General features: G+C 45.1%; 1 protein-coding gene across 3 annotated transcripts in view; it reads left to right on the top strand.

Moving 5' to 3' along the window:
• The first annotated feature begins 5,994 nt into the window (after positions 1-5,994).
• SLX9 (SLX9 ribosome biogenesis factor) overlaps positions 5,995-18,520 on the top strand; it is a 55,887-nt gene continuing 43,361 nt past the window's right edge. For all 3 annotated transcript variants that reach the window (XR_010794657.1, XM_066631788.1, XM_066631711.1), the window contains exons 1-2: positions 5,995-6,175; positions 11,372-11,474. Coding sequence is in view for 2 of the 3 variants with exons in the window: in XM_066631788.1 (XP_066487885.1) it covers positions 6,047-6,175; positions 11,372-11,474 (232 nt within the window). In the remaining variant the exon portion in view is untranslated. The remainder of the gene's footprint in view (positions 6,176-11,371; positions 11,475-18,520) is intronic.

Genomic DNA, 18,520 nt, shown 5'->3' with positions numbered 1-18,520 from the left:
TTTGTATAAGTAAGAAACAAACCCACCCGTTTTTTAGAGCATAGTTACAGGCTACGCCCCTTCCTTTTTTTTCTGCTTATATTACATACCTCTCCTTTATGGGGTGTTGAGGAAGTAACAACTGAGGAAGGGTGATATGCTTTTTTGAAAAATGTCAAAACTGTGCTCAGGTCCCAGAAAGTGTACATTTCAGCTGAACCTAGTGAAAGCGCACTGGGACCTTATTTTACTGCTTGGAAGCTTCTTTTTCCTTCTCCTTAAAGAGAATGGTTAAAGAGCATTTAACCAGACTGGAAGCTCCTTGTGCTGGTAGGCCAAAATCTCTATAAAATTTCTCAGAGAATAGCCCCCAAGAATTGAGATTTAAATCCTATACACACTAACGAGGGAGTAAGCCCCCACAAACTCTGTGAGACTAATTTTTGTCTAGGTGTTCATAGGACTGAAGTGTCAAAACATTTTGGCATATAAGTTGCTAGTCCTGGGACAGCAACCTCTGAATTCATGTCAACCTCTGATACATATTTTACTACACCAGACATCACCAGGGATCAGTGGTGTACCTGAGGGAGGGCAAGGGGTGCAAATGCCCTGGATTCTGGGCACGGGAGGGCATCCAATTCCCCCTGGCAGCACCCCCGTGGCACTCAATTGCAGCACTGGGTTGCTCCCCAGAGGCATTCTGAAGGCAGGGGAAGCCATGTGCAGCCTCTCTGGCCATCAGAAGACCTGGGGGGCAGGCAGCAAATATGGGAGTGTTGCACCTCCAGGTGGGAGGTGGCACCCCTGGGGGTGACACCTGGGCAAGGCAGTGGCGTTTCAGGGTTCAATATACCCCAGAACTAATTGCAGGTGTCAGGAAGGGATTTGGTAATAAGGAACAATTAGGTAATAGGTCCCCATAGGGAGAGAAAGGCATGATAAAAATATGGTTAGTAAATGAATGAATGAATGAATGAATGAATGAATGATGCAGTGGGCCACTGAGAATGCACAGGCTGCCTTTCAGACAACTTCAGAATAAGCAAGAATTCCAAGAACATCTGGGCCACAACTGTACCATTCCATTTCCCTCACCTGTAGAGCCCATGCATTTACTTTTCCTGTACCCTTAAGAGGATGTGATGTATCATGGAGTTTACACTGCATATGTAAATATGCAGTCTGTGCATATGGAATCAGATTGTGGTGATGTGTGGGCAATCTGACATTCTAGTTCCACAAACACTTTGCCCATATGTGTTGCACCTCCATGTGGGGGGTGCACCTACAAGGAGAGGAAATAAACATTTAAGCCAGTCTTCAAGTCAGATTTCCATTTGATAGCTGCATTAACAAACACACCATAATTTTCCTCACAAAGGTCTCATATAACTGTGAATTCCAAACAGAACTAACTGCCTTGCGTGAATGATTATAACTTGAAAGGCAGGTTATACATTAATTAATTGATTGATTGATTGATTGATTGCTCAGATAAATAAATAAATAAATAAATAAATAAATAAATAAATAAATAAAAATAACAGTTAAGGGTGCAAACCAAACCTGCGCTGGAGCAGGCAAGCCAGGAGGCTTGCGCTGCATCCAATACAGGTTCGTTGGCTGCAGCAGCTCAGCCAGGGGCAAGGGGAAGCTCTTCCCCTTACCCCTGGGTAAGGGCTGCTCACCCCAATGGGTCTCCTCTAACCTGCACCACCTCTTGAGGTGGAGCAAGTCTGAGGAGAGAGGAGCGGTGCGGCTTCAAGCCACTCTGTTCTCTGCAGGGATGGGGGTTGTGTCATTGGAAACACTTGTCCTAATTGTGTCATTGGGAACAGTTTGGTTTTTTGGCTCACACCTGCGGAGGGGGGCTGCACCCTCAGGGTCATCCCACGGGAGCAGGCTTGCATAATAGGGTTTGGCATATGATATCCCCCCCAAATGGTTAACTTGGGAGGAAAGGATAAGTGAGGAGGGTTTCATCACTCTGTATTTTCTGAGTCTGTATTTTCTTGTAAGGAATTTCTTTGGGGTCAGCTCTGGGCACCTGACTACTGGAGCAAGGAGGGTGGCCAAGCTGAGCTCCAGTTTGATTGGAGATATATCACTGGCCAAAAATGCCCAGATATCTTTTCTGGAACTAAGAAAAAAGGGTACATGACCCCTACCAATGGGGCTTACACCTAGCTTCTCCTGCCAGTGGGGAAGCAAGGGAGTTCAATTCAGGCTCCACTTTTCCTCTGAAGGAGACCGGATTTCCCTCTTTAACCAAGCAGCTGTGACGGTTCCCAATTCTTTCTCTTTTCTTGCCTTCTCTTTCCCCTTTATGGGACTTCTCCTTGACCTTCCTCCTTTCACCTTCTCTCATGTCTCTAAGCCTTCTCACCATCTCTCTTGTCTCAGTTTTTTCCCCTATCTTCATTGATCTTCTTACTTCCTTTGTTTAAATTCCCCTTGCCTGGATCACTGTCATCTATGGAGCTGACAGCTTCCCCTATAGGCAGGGCAAGCCCAAGACCTCCTGATGCCTGAGGTGACATGCCAAGTGCTGCCCCCTTACCTGATGATATGCTCTTCACAGGCTTCATTACTGGCTCATACCATACCAAGATGAGGTTCAACAGAGACAAATGCAAAGTCCAAAGAAACACAAATACAGGATGGGAGAGTCCTGCCTTGGCAGAAGCTCATCTGAAAAGAAGCAACATGTCTTATAGACCAGTCCAAACAGGCCTCAGTACAAGTGCTGGGTGTTGCAAATGTGCTGTAAAGCACATTTGCACCACCCTGTGAGTAAATGGCACTGGCAGGGAGGTCTGCACTCCCTGTCAATGCTGCAGGGAGTGCAGGTAAGCATCAAGTGGCGTGAGGGTGTGGGCACATCATGTGGACGACAAAATACAATCATAAGGATCTTTATTTATCAGTGATTTGGGACTTAGCTATTAAGAAACGGTTCCTGTATCATGGACTAATGTATGAATTTGGGCCTAAAAAGTTAGCAAAGCACTTGTTGGCCCCATGTGTAGCTACACCAAAGAGCCCACTGGGCTTCAAATTGGTGGCTTGGGACCCAGAACTGAACTGCATCAGTGGCACTACAACAATACATAGGAGAAAAAATTAAGGAGGGGCAGCCCAATCCTGAGCTGCATGGCGCACAAGGCTGCTGCAGCACTAAAATGGCTACAGTGGCATCCAACATACGATGGGAAGCCCGTGGCAGCTCCTCAGGGGAAAGGGACATCCATGCCCCTCTCCAGGAAAGGGAAGTAGCAATGAGGCTACTTGATTCTGCAACGGCTCTTGAGCTGGTGCAGAATCAAGGAGTCTAGTGTCGGGCCACACAGCCTAGCACGGGGCTCAGGATCAGGTGGAGCTGAGCTCTGCCGGTCCCATCCACTCCCCCACCCCGTAATACCTTCTCCCCACCTCCCCCCCGCCCCCACTCACCTCTCTGCTGCTCCGTGGGTTGGGTGAGCCACAGGGCAGCTCTGGCGCTGGATCTGCGGGAAGGCTCATAAACATGTGGTAAGGCTACAGCACATTTGCAACAGTGCATGCTGCCACTAAGCCAGTACTAAGCCAGCACGCCGGCCTCTGGATCATATTCTGAGTCCCATTTTGCATGTTTGAGTTAAATGTGCATCCTGTGTCTTAAAAAGCAGAGCATTTCTGAAGTAGTAAGTATTCAGAACAATTACAATTCTTTTTCTGCTTTACACTCTTGCCCAAAGAAAGAAGAAATTTTGAATGTAATAAATTAAAGGAATAAAATGTGACTGACATCATAATCCTATACATGCCCACTCAGAAATAAGTCCCATTGTGTACAATGAGGCTTACTACCAGGAAAGTATGCACAGGATTGTACGCTGAATGGACTATTTGCAGCATTTTGTATGTGTGTGTATATGTATATAGTGGGACAGCAGATGTTAGCAAGAGAGAATAATTTTTTTTTAAAAGACTGCTGTTCCATAATTTGTAGATTTTTCTTTTCTAATTTTCCTCCATGTGTCCAAGCTTACCATTCCTGGAGGAAATATCTCTTCAGACTTATATTAAATTATGGAAATAAGTTTCATGTACCAAAAACACAAAATAGACCCCCAAACTTATGACCAATGCATGCAACCCTCACCTGCTTCTCAATTCAGAAGTGGGCAGCGCCCAGGCATTGTTTACATGTCCAAGGGTATGAGAGAGAAAAGCGCAGCACAAAGCATTGTGATGCAGTCACATAGAACAGGAACAGGAAGTCCGTACAATTGTCTTGAAACTGGCAAAACTAGTTTGCTATCTCCTTCTTGTGTCCTGATAAATGTTCCTTAAAAAAAAGAAACTAAATGCCTTTTTCCTCTCCTTCTAGCAAAAATTTTCACATTCTAATAACTGTTTCATACACTGAGCTTTCAGCATGTATGGTATGCATGTGAAAGAGATTTTCTTTTTGCTTGGTTGCTATCAGCTAGTATGATGATGCTCTTGCTTGGTATAACTAAAGTAGGCATGGAAAGAGAAAAATTCCTGCTTGGGGTCAATGATGCAGAAGGGTAGATGGAAGGTGTTAGGGGAAGAAGCAACTAAGAACCATATTTTAAGTGGTGGTTCTTCTATATTTAGCAGATGGAGAGCAATTGCCCCTCTTCACCCCAGCGCAGCATCTTTGCTGGTACCATTCTTCCATTTTATTTTGTCGTGTAAACTTCTCTGTAAACTTCTTGAAAAGTTTATAAAGCAAACATTTCTTTAAATTAATAATGAATAAAGAAGCAAAGTATTTGTGATTTTTCTTTACTAATTTTTCTCCTTGTGCACAAGACTTACCATTCCTGTCTAAAGATTTCTAAAGAAATAAATGACTGATAGCTCAATCATATGCATGTCTACTCAGAGGTAAGTCCCTTTAGTGTCAATGGGGCTTACTCCCAGGAAAGTGTTTTCTGGCACTGGTGCAGCCGCAATGCAGACCTGAGGTAAGGGAACAAATGTTCCTATACCTGGAGGAGACCTCTATGACTGCCTCCCCCCCCCCCCCCAGGATGCAGTGCATGCCCCACTGACACAGTTGCACCAGCACAGGAAAACTGGATAGGATTGGGCCCTAAGAGTGCAATCCTAACTTCCTGTTAGGCTGACGGGGAGTCCCTTGCGCCGGCCCAAGAGGGTTAGAAATGTGCCATAAAGCACGTTTGCGCCAACTCGTGTGTTGGCTGAGCCAGCGCAGGGATGTGTGGCGGCCCATAGAGTTTGCATCCAGCCTCTGCGCTGACTTGGGGAAGGAGTCTTGCATTGGCTGATATAGGGGTCTAGGGGAGGCGGGGAGTGGGAAGGAGGGAGGCCTTCCAGGGTGGGAGGAGGGTGTTCCAGGGGATGGGTGGGGAGTGGGAGGTGGGGCTGGAACCGGCTATGCTGCATCCCAACCCTGTTCCCCAAGCAGCACAGAGCAGTTTGAAGTCACTCTGTTCTCCTTGGACTTAGGCCACCTCCAGAGGTGGTGCAGGTCTGAGGAGACCCACTGGGGCCATGGTGGCTTACCCTGGGGTCAGGAGAAGAGCCTCCGGCTGAGCCACTCCTGGCCCCAGTCTTGCACTGGACTGTCCTCCTGGCCTGCCTGTTCCAACGCAAGGTGGGCTTGCACTGTAAAGAAGCAAACTTTCAGGACTGGATGGAGGTAATCTGCTTGCCTCCAAGGGAGCTTTTGCTGTTTCTTCCAGCAGTCACCATGGCATGCACTGCAGCCAGGCACTGGCCAGGCACCAGTCTCTCCTCTGAGCCCCTTCCCTTCCCTCTGGTCTCAGGGGACCACGTGACAGCATCTTGGGGCATCTATCTCAGAACGAAGTTCGAGGCCCCAAACATGCTACAGGCAGGTGCTCGTGCAGAGGAGGCGTGTCATGGCAACGAAGGACCGCCCACTGCCGGAACACACGCCAGGCGGAACTATACCGAGCAAGTACCCTGTTTCCGGGGGGATATTTAGTGAGAGCACGTGCTTCCGCCCTTAGTTTCTCCTTTCAGCCTCTGCTCTTCCCGGACGGCTGGGCCGGCTTCTGCGGCCATGGTGGGCAAAGTGGTGGCTCGCAGGCGGCTGCATCAGGCAGCGCCGCACCTGGCGACACGGCGGCGGGGGCTGCCTGAAGAGGACGTCCCGGCTACTGCCGTGGCCTTGGGCACGCCTTTCATGCAGGTAAAGCAGCGCAGTGGAGGAAGAGTGCAGTCCTCGCCACACTTTCCCGGGAGTAAGCCCCGTTGACTCTAGTGGGACTTACTTCTGAGTAGACATGCCTGGGCTTGGGCTCTGAGGCTGCAATCCTTTCCACACTTTCCTGGGAGGAAGCCCTATTGACTCTAATGGACTTACTTCTGAGTAGACATGCCTGGGCTTGGGCTCTGAGGGAGGGCTGGTGCTGTCCTGGGGGAACGTGAGGAGGGAGAGAGCTGGAGAGGAATAGTTCGGGCAATGCCATTCAGGGGTTATGGGGAGGGGGGTGCCGCTTTCTCAGTGCAGGGGCGCAGTCTCAGGCTTAATGGGCTTATTAGATGAGGTGGACCCTGCATAAGGTCAGAACTGTAAAGGTTCCAGTCTCTTGTATGTTCACCAGAAATAAGTCTAGTTTAATTCATTGGGACCAACTTTTGAATCAGCTTTTGCTTGGGAATCATCTCCCAGCACAATACGCCCCTTTGAGACATACTAAATTATGCAGGGGATGGATAGAGTTGATAAAGAGAGATGCTCTTTTCCCTCTCACAACACCAGAACCAGGGGACATACACGAAAGTTGAGTGTTGGGAGAGTTAGGACAGACAGAAGAAAATATTTCTTTACCCAGCATGTAATTAGTTTGTGGAACTCCTTGTCACAGGATGTAGTGATGGCATCTTGCTTGGATGCCTTTAAGAGGGGATTGGACAAATTTCTGGAGGAAAAGTCTATTACTGGTTACAAGTCATAGTAGGTACGTGCAAGCTCTTGGATTTAGAGGTAGGCTGCCTCTGATTGCCTGATGTAGGGGAGGGTATTTGTGTTACAGGTTGAATCTCTGTATCCAGGGTTCCATTCCCAGAACGTACATGAATGCCAAAAATAGTGTTAAAGGAAATCCATTAAAAAAAAACTATGGCTGCAATTCTAACCACACTTTCCTGAGAGTAAGCCCCATTGAACAAAATAGGACTTACTTCTGAGTAGGCCTGGTTAGAATTGTGCCCTATGTCACTTTCCTCAGCAATTTAAAAACAGCCTTGCTGACCTTTGCAATGCAGGACAGAGGCATTAGGCAGTCTAGCAATCAGTCTCTCTCCTGGTGTTTAGAAGGGCCTTTACTCCTTGACAGTGGTCCCTTCCTTCCCCTGGAGCACAGCCTGAGGAAAGAATGCAAAGAGGAGGTGATAATCACTTCTTTCACTTGCTCAGAGGGATGGGAGGGGTCCCTTGCCTTGGAGTGAAGCTGTTCTAAGCATGTAGAAAGGGAGAGATTGATTGATTGTCTGCTGGTGCCCTATCTCAAGGACACTTCTCATCATGTTGAGATAAAAACATGTTTGAAAAATCTGTGGATAATTAGGTTATACCTATATTTACAAATTGTACAAACAGAGGGATATTGGAGGCACCTAGACTCTTAGAAGCAGTTAGCACAGTTCTTAATCCCACATCAGATCTCCAAAGCAAGCCACTGCACCCCCAGATATTTCAGCCAAGTCGCAGCTTTCTTTGCCTCTCCAGATTCAAACTGACTTACAGCCCAGTTCTAAAGCTGGCAGCTCTGCTGGTTGCAGCAGCACCGAAACGGCTACTGCTGTATCCTTTGGCTCCGCTGAGGCCACTAGGACAGGGCACACCTTGTTCTGTCCACTCCCCACTTCACCCTGTCCTATACTATTTACTGCCACCCAGTGGTGCTGGAGTGCCAGCCGTCCATCCAAGCAGCACTGAGGCTCAGTGTCTACTGGCGCAGGCTCAGTGCCCCCTAATCTCCAGGTGCCGCAGATGCACCTTATAGCACATTTGTGACACCCAATGCTGGCACTGCAATGGTATAGGATTGGGCCCTTATTTTTACAGGACTTACTTTTTCCCCAGGACAGCATAGAACCCACTTATGAGAGTGAATAAGAATCCTAGTCATCAGTGTTCATTCTTTTGTTCCGTTTTGCAGCACCTGATGCAAAACTGCAATGGTAAACTCATTCAGAGTAATCAAGACTTCTGAAATGTGTAACAATATGTTCTCCACCAGATGGTGCAAGAAATATTTGAGTACTGCAATTCCTTTAGGACAGTACAGTCATAGGGGAGTGAACTGTTTCTGTCAGATATATGGCTAAATCTAACCAGATCCCAATTCAAGACCATGCGTTTATCCAAGTATATGTTGAAAGAGTCCTGAAACTGTGGTTTGGGAATTATTTCAACAACCATTTATTGACCATCAGTAATTTATTTTCCACTGAAGGTCAAAGGTCACAGTGGGTAAATTGTTATTTCTGTTGTATTGGATTTTTATGCTGCACGAATAAGAATCCAATCACAACAAAGTGATCTCCAAACAGAGAGTGACAGAGTGACATACTCCAGTGACATACTCCAAACAGAGTATGTCACTCCAAACTGCTTTTCATTTCATAGCATTTATTATGCTTGGATTTTTAGGGATGCAGCTATAAAAATTCACTTTATGCATCTGATGAAATGAAACATAGTCCATGAAAGCTGATACCAAAATATATGGGTTAGTCTTTAAGGTGCCACAAGACTCTTTGTTGTGTGTGCTGCAAAAATGGCAGCCTTGCAGATGGGGAGTTCTTAATTGCTACAAATTTGTGCTTGGTCTAGATTCATTAATATTGTTCAATTCTCTGGACCAGTTACTCATTTTCAGAAGTGGCTCTGACACTTTGAACTGGTTCTGCTACATTTTATGTAGAATAATATCAACTTTGCTTGCACTGCAACTCCATAAAGTGTATGCAGTGTTAACTGTTTGGCAGCCCATTCCAAGCTCGGCGGCACCGAGAACGTGCCTCGGGAGGAGGAGGTGCCTCAGGAGAAGGGGACTATTGTCCCCTTCCCCCGGGTAAGGTAAGCAGCCCCACAGTGGGGCTACTCACTTTACTGCTGACCAAAAAGTCGGCGGTAAGGTGTAGGTCGTGGAGGCCTCCCCGAGCGCATTGGATCCTGCAGAGTGGAGCTCTGCAGACCTGCCTGCCTCCCTCCCCCAGACACGCCTCCAGCCCGCCATGTCATGCTTCCCCCCGCTCTCCCTGTGCCACTCCCCGGCCTCCCCCCTCCGCGGAACACCTCCTCTCCACCCCCCCTTACCATACCGCAGCTCAGCAGTCCGGGAGACCGCCAAGCTGCGGAAGCTGGGCGACTGCCCCGTGCTAGCCCAGCACCAGCCAGCGCTGGGCTAGCGCAAGCAGGAGCCATGCTGCCGAGCACAGGATTGGGCTCTAACTTGAGAAAAAGAGTATTAAAAAGTCTGAATTTTATAAAGCCATTCTCAGACAAAATACATGTAGATGGATTAAAAAAAAACACAGAACTATATCCTGTTGAGGATAAATAGTAAAATGGCAAGGAGTAACTACTGTGCCAAGGAAACAAAGTATACAATAGTTAAGATTTTGTCTGGTTCTCCAACATTCTAAATAGAGTTAGTCTTTTCTCTTCTTCCACCCACCTTCCTTTGCTTTGTATAAAAATTCGAAATCAGAGGTAGGCTAAGTAATTTCCTGTTTTAATTCTTGGAATTATTCCAAATCAAAAATGAGTGCTGCAGAAGAAAGAAACATGAACAGTGAATATTATGAATTTAAAAAAAAGGAATGCAAAATTTGAAGGGCATTAAAAAATAAATAATTAAATGCAAAATTTGAAGGGGATATGATAGATGTCTTCAAATACCTAGAGGGCTGTCATATGGAAGAAGGGAATAATTTAGTCTCACATGTCTCTGAAAGTAGAGCTAGAACCAATGGCTACAACTGCAAGAGAGGAGATTTTGATTAGGAAAAAATTCTTGACGGTCAGGGCAGTTCAGCAGTGGAACAGATTCCCGAAAGAGGTGGTAGACCCTCGCTCACTGTTCAAGCAGAGGCTCAACAAGCACCTGTTGGAGATGCTCTAAGAGGATTTCCTGCCTAATGCAGGGGGTTAGACTAGATGACCTATTAGGTCCCTTCCAATTCTATGATTCTGTGAAAATTGTTTTTGACAGAACAGGAAACAGTTATGGTAATTATAACAGTTATGCATTTTTTTCTCTCCATATAATTTCCATACTCCAGTGCAGACTTTGGACCAAAGTACTTGTCCACTCATTTCTTAAATGATAGTAACAGACTTACATTGTAAATTATCAGTTATTACCTTTTTGAAAGGTTTGTATAAAGAAAATAATTGTTTTTTCAACATAACACCTGTCTGCAGAAGTCCAGCTTTTTTCTCATTGTATCCAGTTCAATTTAACCCTAACTAATTTAACACTAGCCCTAAATTTTGCATTTGGAGAGTTGGCATCCTTCAGTCTCGGAAGACTATGGTATCGGGCTCTGAATGGTAGTTCTGGAACAGAGTGTTCTCTCCAGTGCGCGAAGCCTGGGTAAAGTCGGTATGGAGGATAGGCTGTTAGCCATGCAGCAAATCCCCCCTCTCCACGTCGCTGAAATGGTCCAATGGAAAGGCAGAAGCCAATACGGTTGGTTCCAGTGGCGTCGCAGGAGTTGCCAGAAAGTGACTGTGTTCAGCCATGAACTGCCTCAGGGACTCCGGCTCCGGATTTTGCCTCGAGGTTGACTCCTGAAGCATTTTCCACAACTGGATGTAGCCACAAGGCAGTGGAGGTTTGGGATCAGAGTTTTCCTTCTCTCAGATGAGCTGCCTTCCCAGGCTGACGAGTCCCATCTACCCGGTGGCTGTTTAGTCGCCTCTTACGACAAGTACAGCCAAACTGAGGGCCTATTCTTATCCCCCAGCCCCCAGGGGGTAAATTTTGCATTTAATCTTTGACTAAATGATTCCTCTGAGGTATTTTTATGTATAAAACATCTTCTTGTCTCATCTCTCTAATCTTTCAATTGCTTGTGTAGTTAAGTCTGAAAATCTTGAATAAGCAACTGGTATGTTCTTTACTGGGGAGGGGAAGGCTATTGGGAATAATTTTCTTCCCTTTCCTTTCAAGCACGTTGTGTTGGTATGCACTCAAATAAGAAGAACCCAGTGTTTTGGCCAGTATGACTTGCATGTTTACATTGTTAAAATTGTTGATTACTTTGAGATACTTCAAAGTTAGGAGCAAGGCTGAGACTACAATTTAAGGGAGTACTGTAATTGTATCACATTTTTATTTTTTGTTTGTTTTATTTTTTGTTTGACCAGGGATGTTTACCCTCAAATATCTTTGCTGGGGTGAAGATTGACCCAAAAACATTGGTCAATAAGTTAGACACAGATTCAAGAGGCGTTGTTTCCATCATCAAAGGTAAGGTTTGAGAATCTTCTGACATATATGCTTCTTGCATGGAGTGCAGGAATGGATATACTGGATCAGGAGTGCACCCTTCATCCAGCTAGCACCCCAAATAGTCTGTGAGTTTGTGGATTCTTAATGATGGGTGTGGCCAGGCTGTTCACCCTTGCACTGGTCCTGCTGCAGCTGCTTGCCCTAGCATGGAGCCATGCAGCCAGACCCTGGTGCTTCATCCAGGAGCTGGAGGAATACCCTGGGGATGAGGTGCCTCAGGGAGTCGTCTGCTACCGCTGAAGCTGCCGCATGACTGACTAACACGGCACCTGGCAAACCAGTATCATGACTGGAAGGGGCAAGGCCAGCTAGGCTGGTGGGCTGGCTCACAAGGAGCCCAGCTGCCAAAGAAAGTGGGTGCTTCTCCCTTGGTGGCTGCAACACCAGGGAACTGTCCCAAGGAGACAGGAATCCCTCATCTTCCCTTGGCCTATCCCTGAAGGGGCAGCAGCCCCACCTGCGGTTGGCCAGACATGGACCAGGGAGCTCCTGAGTCCATGTCAAGACCAAGGGGGAGCCCAGCTTGGTTCAGGAAGAGGACAAGCCACTCCAGCAGCTAGTGGCTGCCCCCACCACAGGCAGGCACCCTTACTCACTCTGCTCACCCACCCAGCCCCCAGGGCCCCGAACACTCACTGGACTTTCCTGAAGAGGATGGTCTTCCTGTATGGACCACAGAGCTGACAGGTCCTGGAGGGGCTGGCCTGCAAGCAGAAGCAGGCAGAACTCCTATTTAATGGACTGTCTTGTGAGTTAACAAGATCTGACTGGACAGTGATGGGGGCTTTGTGAGGCAACAAGATCTAGAGGACATTGGCGAGTTCTCTGTGAGGGGAACAGGGTCCTGATGAATGGAAAAGCTATTACCAAATTAAGTTGGCTCAGCAAAGCTGTACCTCAAACTCCAAGAGTGTCTGTGTGGAGGAAACCACAGGCAACATAATAATAATATAATATACAGTATTTATATACCGCCTTTCTTGGTCTTTATTCAAGACTTTATTCAAGGCGGTTTACACAGGCAGGCTTATTAAATCCACGCAGGGATTTTTACAAATTGAAAGAAGGTTCTCTCTTTCAAGAACCACCACATTCAAGATGTTACACTCCGATCTGGTTTAACATTCTGGCCTCCATCCTCCCACGCTCTGAGCAGATGGAACAGCTCAGCTGCAGCTTGCCAGCTGCTTCAAGGTCGCACGGTGCCGGTGGCCTCGAACTGGCGACCTTGTGGATGTTAATCTTCAGGCAAATGGAGGCTCTACCCTCTAGACCAGACCTCCTGCCCAAGGTAATCCTGCTGATGTCCCACTTCTGGGGGGGGGGGGGGGGAAGGACTGGGGTCCTATGAAAGAGATCACACAGTTGGTCATCACATTTTCGAAGGAAAAGTGTTGCTTGTCCTTGGTTGTGTGTTAAGCTACAAAAAATGTAAGCATGGAGGAAAGCAGTGGCCATATTAACTGTAGTTGTATTCAGGGCTATCCTTAGAAGAGTATGGGGCCTGGGCTGACTCAAATGGTGTGCCCCCCCATTATAGCTAAACTGTGTTAAAATAAGGCATAAAAACTAAATGCTTAAGACAGACCCCAAAATTCAAATTAACTTTAAATTTGTACTCATTAATTCCCAAATAATAATAGAAGCACACTTTTCTATATTGAAATGTTATATTCAGGTCCAGCCTATTTATACACAAACTTTTTATACACGGAATTGACTCAACACGAATGGCAAATGAGAAGGAATGTGCTGATCCCTGGAGAAGGGGAAAATGCACCCCTTTAAAATCAGTTTTTAAAAGTTTATAAAGTTTATGGGAAAATCCCAAGATGGGTCAAACCGCTAGAAATTAATACAAAGCCACTGTGGATACGGGAATCACAAAATAAGAGATATGACGACTTATTAGACGATAAAGCAGATCTTTATTCAAAAGAAGAGTTATTGGAGAAAGGGATTAAATTGGATTGGCTGACAGAATTACAAGTAAAAACAAGATGGATGGAAGATAAAAAAAGAAGGCATCTACCCAGCGGAGACATAATATCAAATGAGGAACACTATATTAAGATGTACCAATATTTGTTAAACATGAAAATGGAAGATGTCAGTAAAAGAGGTGATGATCCTGTGGGCAAAGAATATTGGACATAATATAACGATGAACAATTGGGAACAGATTTGGAAGAGAAATAGGAAGATAATAAAAGCAACAACGATAAAAGAGAATATCTATAAAATCTTTTATAGATGGTACCTACCTCCAGACAGGCTTGCAAAAATGTATCCTGGTATATGTAATAAATGCTGTAAATGTAAGAAGGCGAAAGAATCTTTTTACCATATGTGGTGGCTTTGTTCTAAGGCAAAAGAATTCTGGAGAAAAGTACATATGAATATTCAAAATGTTTTTAAATGTGTTATACCTTTTGAACCAGAGATATTCCTATTGAATATTTTTCCCGAAAGCTGTAATAATGATACAAGACATATTTTGTTGTATACAATTATTGCAGCAATATTAATGCAGCAAGCTCAGATGTGGAAGAGCTCAGAAATTCCCATTATAGATATGTGGATTAAGAAATTATATGAGATTATTGAAATGGGTGTCTTAACTGAAAGATCGAAGGATGGTAAGATAGAAACAATACAATTATGGAATCCATTTTACAGATGGATAGATAAATGATTAAGAGTCAATTAAGTAAAATCAAAATTGACGAAAGTAAACGTATCAATGTTTATGACAATTATACACAAGATTAGATTGAATTTTTGTTCAATTGGTACTGACATTATAGAATGGAGGAAAGCAGTAATTAATTTTTTTTGATGGTGAGTTAAAATGGTAATAACTACAGTTCTGTGAATTCCTAATGTTTTTTCCCCTTTGTTAATACAACCCTGTATTCAATCCATGTATATTTGGTTACTTTACCCATATCCTTACTCAATTAAAAAAAAAATCAGTTTAAAAAACTGAATAGTCCTTTAACAATAGCCTCCTTAACGAGAGAGAGAGAGAGAGAGAGAGAGAGAGAGAGAGAGAGAGAGAGAGATGGGGGGCAGCTAGCTGACAGTCCATCAATCCTTCTCTCTCCAGTGGACCTCTCCCTTCCCCCTGAGCACATGAAAGAAAGGTGATCACTTTGCATTGGTGAAGGGAGGGGCTGAATGAAGTGCCTTTCTAAGCTCTTAGAGGAGGAGGACTGGTTGATGGATTGTCTTCTTAATGGCTCTTAGAGTCAAAAGCTCAGCAAGGCTGTTTTTAAATCACTGGAACAAAGAAACTTTGTTTTTTAAATTGATTTGCTATAGTGCTTTCTTTGCCATCCATAAATACTGTTAATAATAATAATAATAATCCACATGAGTGCTTGGAATGGAACCCACACAAATAGTTATTCTCAACCTGTAGTCAAATAACCAACTAATAAAAGGACAAAATAACTACTAAAAATTGAAATATAAAATACTAGTTAAAGCACTCTAAATTAAACTCAACTTGCTCCCTAAAGGGGGGAATCCCTCTTTATCTTTGCCAGGAAGCAAAGTAGGAAAAGGAGAGTGTTGTAATACAAGACGTATAAGATTGTCCCTCATCCCAACTCCGTCCAGTCTCCAGTACTCCACTACAGGAGTGGGCACGGAATAGCCCTAGTGTTCTCTTGCACATCTAACTTTCACCACTTCTGAAGAGGTTTCTCACTGCAGCGCTTGTTTGATAGTGTCTCCCTAACTCATTTCCTTTTGCACTGTTTCTCAAACTGTGGGTCGGGACCCACTAGGTGGGTCGCAAGCCAATTTCAGGTGCGCCTCCATTCATTTCAATATTTTATTTTTAATATATTAAACTTGATGCTACCATGATATGTGACTGCTTTTGGGGAAATGGGGATCTGTACTTTTAACAGGTTACTATGCATATGTTTTGAACAATGACAGTAAATGGGACTCCTAGGTAAGTGTGGGTAGGATTGCAGCCTAGGATTGTTAAAAATTTTCCTGCTTGATGATGTCACTTCTGGTCCTGACATCACTTCTGGTGGGTTCTGATAGATTCTCATTCTAAAAAGTGGGTCCCGGTTTGAGTACCACTGCCCTATGGTGCAGCACTCAGTGGGACCCCTCCAAGTGCAGGGCCTCCCGAAGGGATGAGTCTGTGTAAGCACACAGCAGTAATCCCTGTCCCTAGCAAGGTTAACTTTTCCTCAAATTTGGAACATTCTTTAAAACAGCTTGTATCAAATTTGAAAAAATATTGCTTTGGAAGAGCTCTGTAAGTGCATTCATTCAGTTGCTGCAAATAAGACCGTATGGCGTGCTGTTCAATACTCATGGCTCGTAGGTTTGGGTACTACTGAGATGCCTTTTTGATCTCCAATTTTGGAACAGTCATTAGCTTGATGGGGACTTGTTTGTGGCTTGCAAATAAAAAAATTGTGGACAGTTCCTCTGTTACAATGGTCTGAGATATGTTTTAAGAAATCATTTTTGGACCATTAACTTAGTGCTGCCTGTAGAAATACAGTGTTCATGAAGGCATTCTTATGGGGATATCATTTATGGAGAAATTCAACCCTGAAGCAGCAGCAGCTTGCTGCTGCTGGGGAAATATGAATGTTGTATAGCCTGAAAGTGCAAGATGTGATGGCCTCGGGCAAGTTAAATAGGTCTAGTCTGGTTGGAAACCCTGAAATTCCTAAGTATGCCATCTTGATTTTCCTAATGGGAAGAAAAGGCTGGGATATAATTGTATGAAATATTAATGTTGCCTGAGTATCTGAGTGGCCAGTGCATATAAGACACTGACAGTGAGATTCTTTCCCCCACCCCGGGCCATTTGGGAATGACTTTATTTTTAAACTGACATTACTGTTTTGTTAGAAGCTCAGCATTCCCATTGTAGCACATCAGAAGGAGGTTGAAAGGGAGGGTAAAAAGAGTCCAATCTCTCCAGAGTGCATGGAGGCTGCTTAAAACAACAGTAATAGAGGCCCAGTAGAGGTGTATACTGCAAAGAAAGAAGGGTTCCACTAAATCCAGGAGGGTGCCCGCATGGCTAACCAGCCAAGTTAGAGAGGCTGTGAAGGGCAAGGAAGCTTCCTTCCGTAAATGGAAGTCTTGCCCTAATGAGGAGAATAAAAAGGAACATAAACTGTGGCAAAAGAAATGTAAGAAGGTGATACGGGAGGCCAAGCGAGATTATGAGGAACGCATGGCCAGCAACATTAAGGGGAATAATAAAAGCTTCTTCAAATATGTTAGAAGCAGGAAACCCGCCAGAGAAGCGGTTGGCCCTCTGGATGGTGAGGGAGGGAAAGGGGAGATAAAAGGAGACTTAAGAGATGGCAGAGAAATTAAATGAGTTCTTTGCATCTGTCTTCACGGCAGAAGACCTCGGGCAGATACCACTGCCGGAACGGCCCCTCCTGACCGAGGAGTTAAGTCAGATAGAGGTTAAAAGAGAAGATGTTTCAGACCTCAATGATAAATTAAAGATCAATAAGTCACCAGGCCCTGATGGCATCCACCCAAGAGTTATTAAGGAATTGAAGAATGAAGTTGCAGATCTCTTGACTAAGGTATGCAACTTGTCCCTCAAAACGGCCACGATGCCAGAAGATTGGAGGATAGCAAATGTCATGCCTGTTTTTAAAAAGGGAAAGAGGGGGGACCTGGGAAACTATAGGCCGGTCAGCCTAACATCCATACCGGGTAAGATGGTGGAATGCCTCATCAAAGATAGGATCTCAAAACACATAGACGAACAGGCCTTGCTGAGGGAGAATCAGCATGGCTTCTGTAAGGGTAAGTCTTGCCTCACGAACCTTATAGAATTCTTTGAAAAGGTCAGCAGGCATGTGGATGTGGGAGAACCCATGGACATTATATATCTGGACTTTCAGAAGGCGTTTGACACGGTCCCTCACCAAAGGCGACTGAAAAAATTCCACAGTCAGGGAATTAGAGGACAGGTCCTCTCGTGGATTGAGAACTGGTTGGAGGCCATGAAACAGAGAGTAGGTGTCAATGGGCAATTTTCACAATGGAGAGAGGTGAAAAGCGGTGTGCCCCAAGGATCTGTCCTGGGACCGGTGCTTTTCAAGCTCTTCATAAATCACCTGGAGACAGGGTTGAGCAGTGAAGTGGCTAAGTTTGCAGACGACACCAAACTTTTCCGAGTGGTGAAGACCAGAAGTGATTGTGAGGAGCTCCAGAAGGATCTCTCCAGACTGGCAGAATGGGCAGCAAAATGGCAGATGCGCTTCAATGTCAGTAAGTGTAAAGTCATGCACATTGGGGCAAAAAATCAAAACTTTAGATATAGGCTGATGGGTTCTGAGCTGTCTGTGACAGATCAGGAGAGAGATCTTGGGGTGGTGGTGGACAGGTTGATGAAAGTATTGACCCAATGTGCGGCGGCAGTGAAGAAGGCCAATTCTATGCTTGGGATCATTAGGAAGGGTATTGAGAACAAAACGGCTAATATTATAATGCCGTTGTACAAATCTATGGTAAGACCACACCTGGAGTATTGTGTCCAGTTCTGGTCGCCGCATCTCAAAAAAGACATAGTGGAAATGGAAAAGGTGCAAGAGAGCGACTAAGATGATTACGGGGCTGGGGCACCTTCCTTATGAGGAAAGGCTACGGCGTTTGGGCCTCTTCAGCCTAGAAAAGAGACGCCTGAGGGGGGACATGATTGAGACATACAAAATTATGCAGGGGATGGACAGAGTGGATAGGGAGATGCTCTTTACACTCTCACATAATACCAGAACCAGGGGACATCCACTAAAATTGAGTGTTGGGCGGGTTAGGACAGACAAAAGAAAATATTTCTTTACTCAGCGTGTGGTCGGTCTGTGGAACTCCTTGCCACAGGATGTGGTGCTGGCGTCTAGCCTGGATGCCTGTAAAAGGGGATTGGACACGTTTCTGGAGGAAAAATCCATTACGGGGTACAAGCCATGATGTGTATGTGCAACCTCCTG

This window comes from Tiliqua scincoides, chromosome 1 (assembly GCF_035046505.1).
Source record: "Tiliqua scincoides isolate rTilSci1 chromosome 1, rTilSci1.hap2, whole genome shotgun sequence".
NCBI lineage: Eukaryota > Metazoa > Chordata > Lepidosauria > Squamata > Scincidae > Tiliqua > Tiliqua scincoides.
The sequence above is the reverse complement of the archived record's forward strand: the minus strand, read 5'-3'. Positions and strand labels throughout refer to the sequence as shown.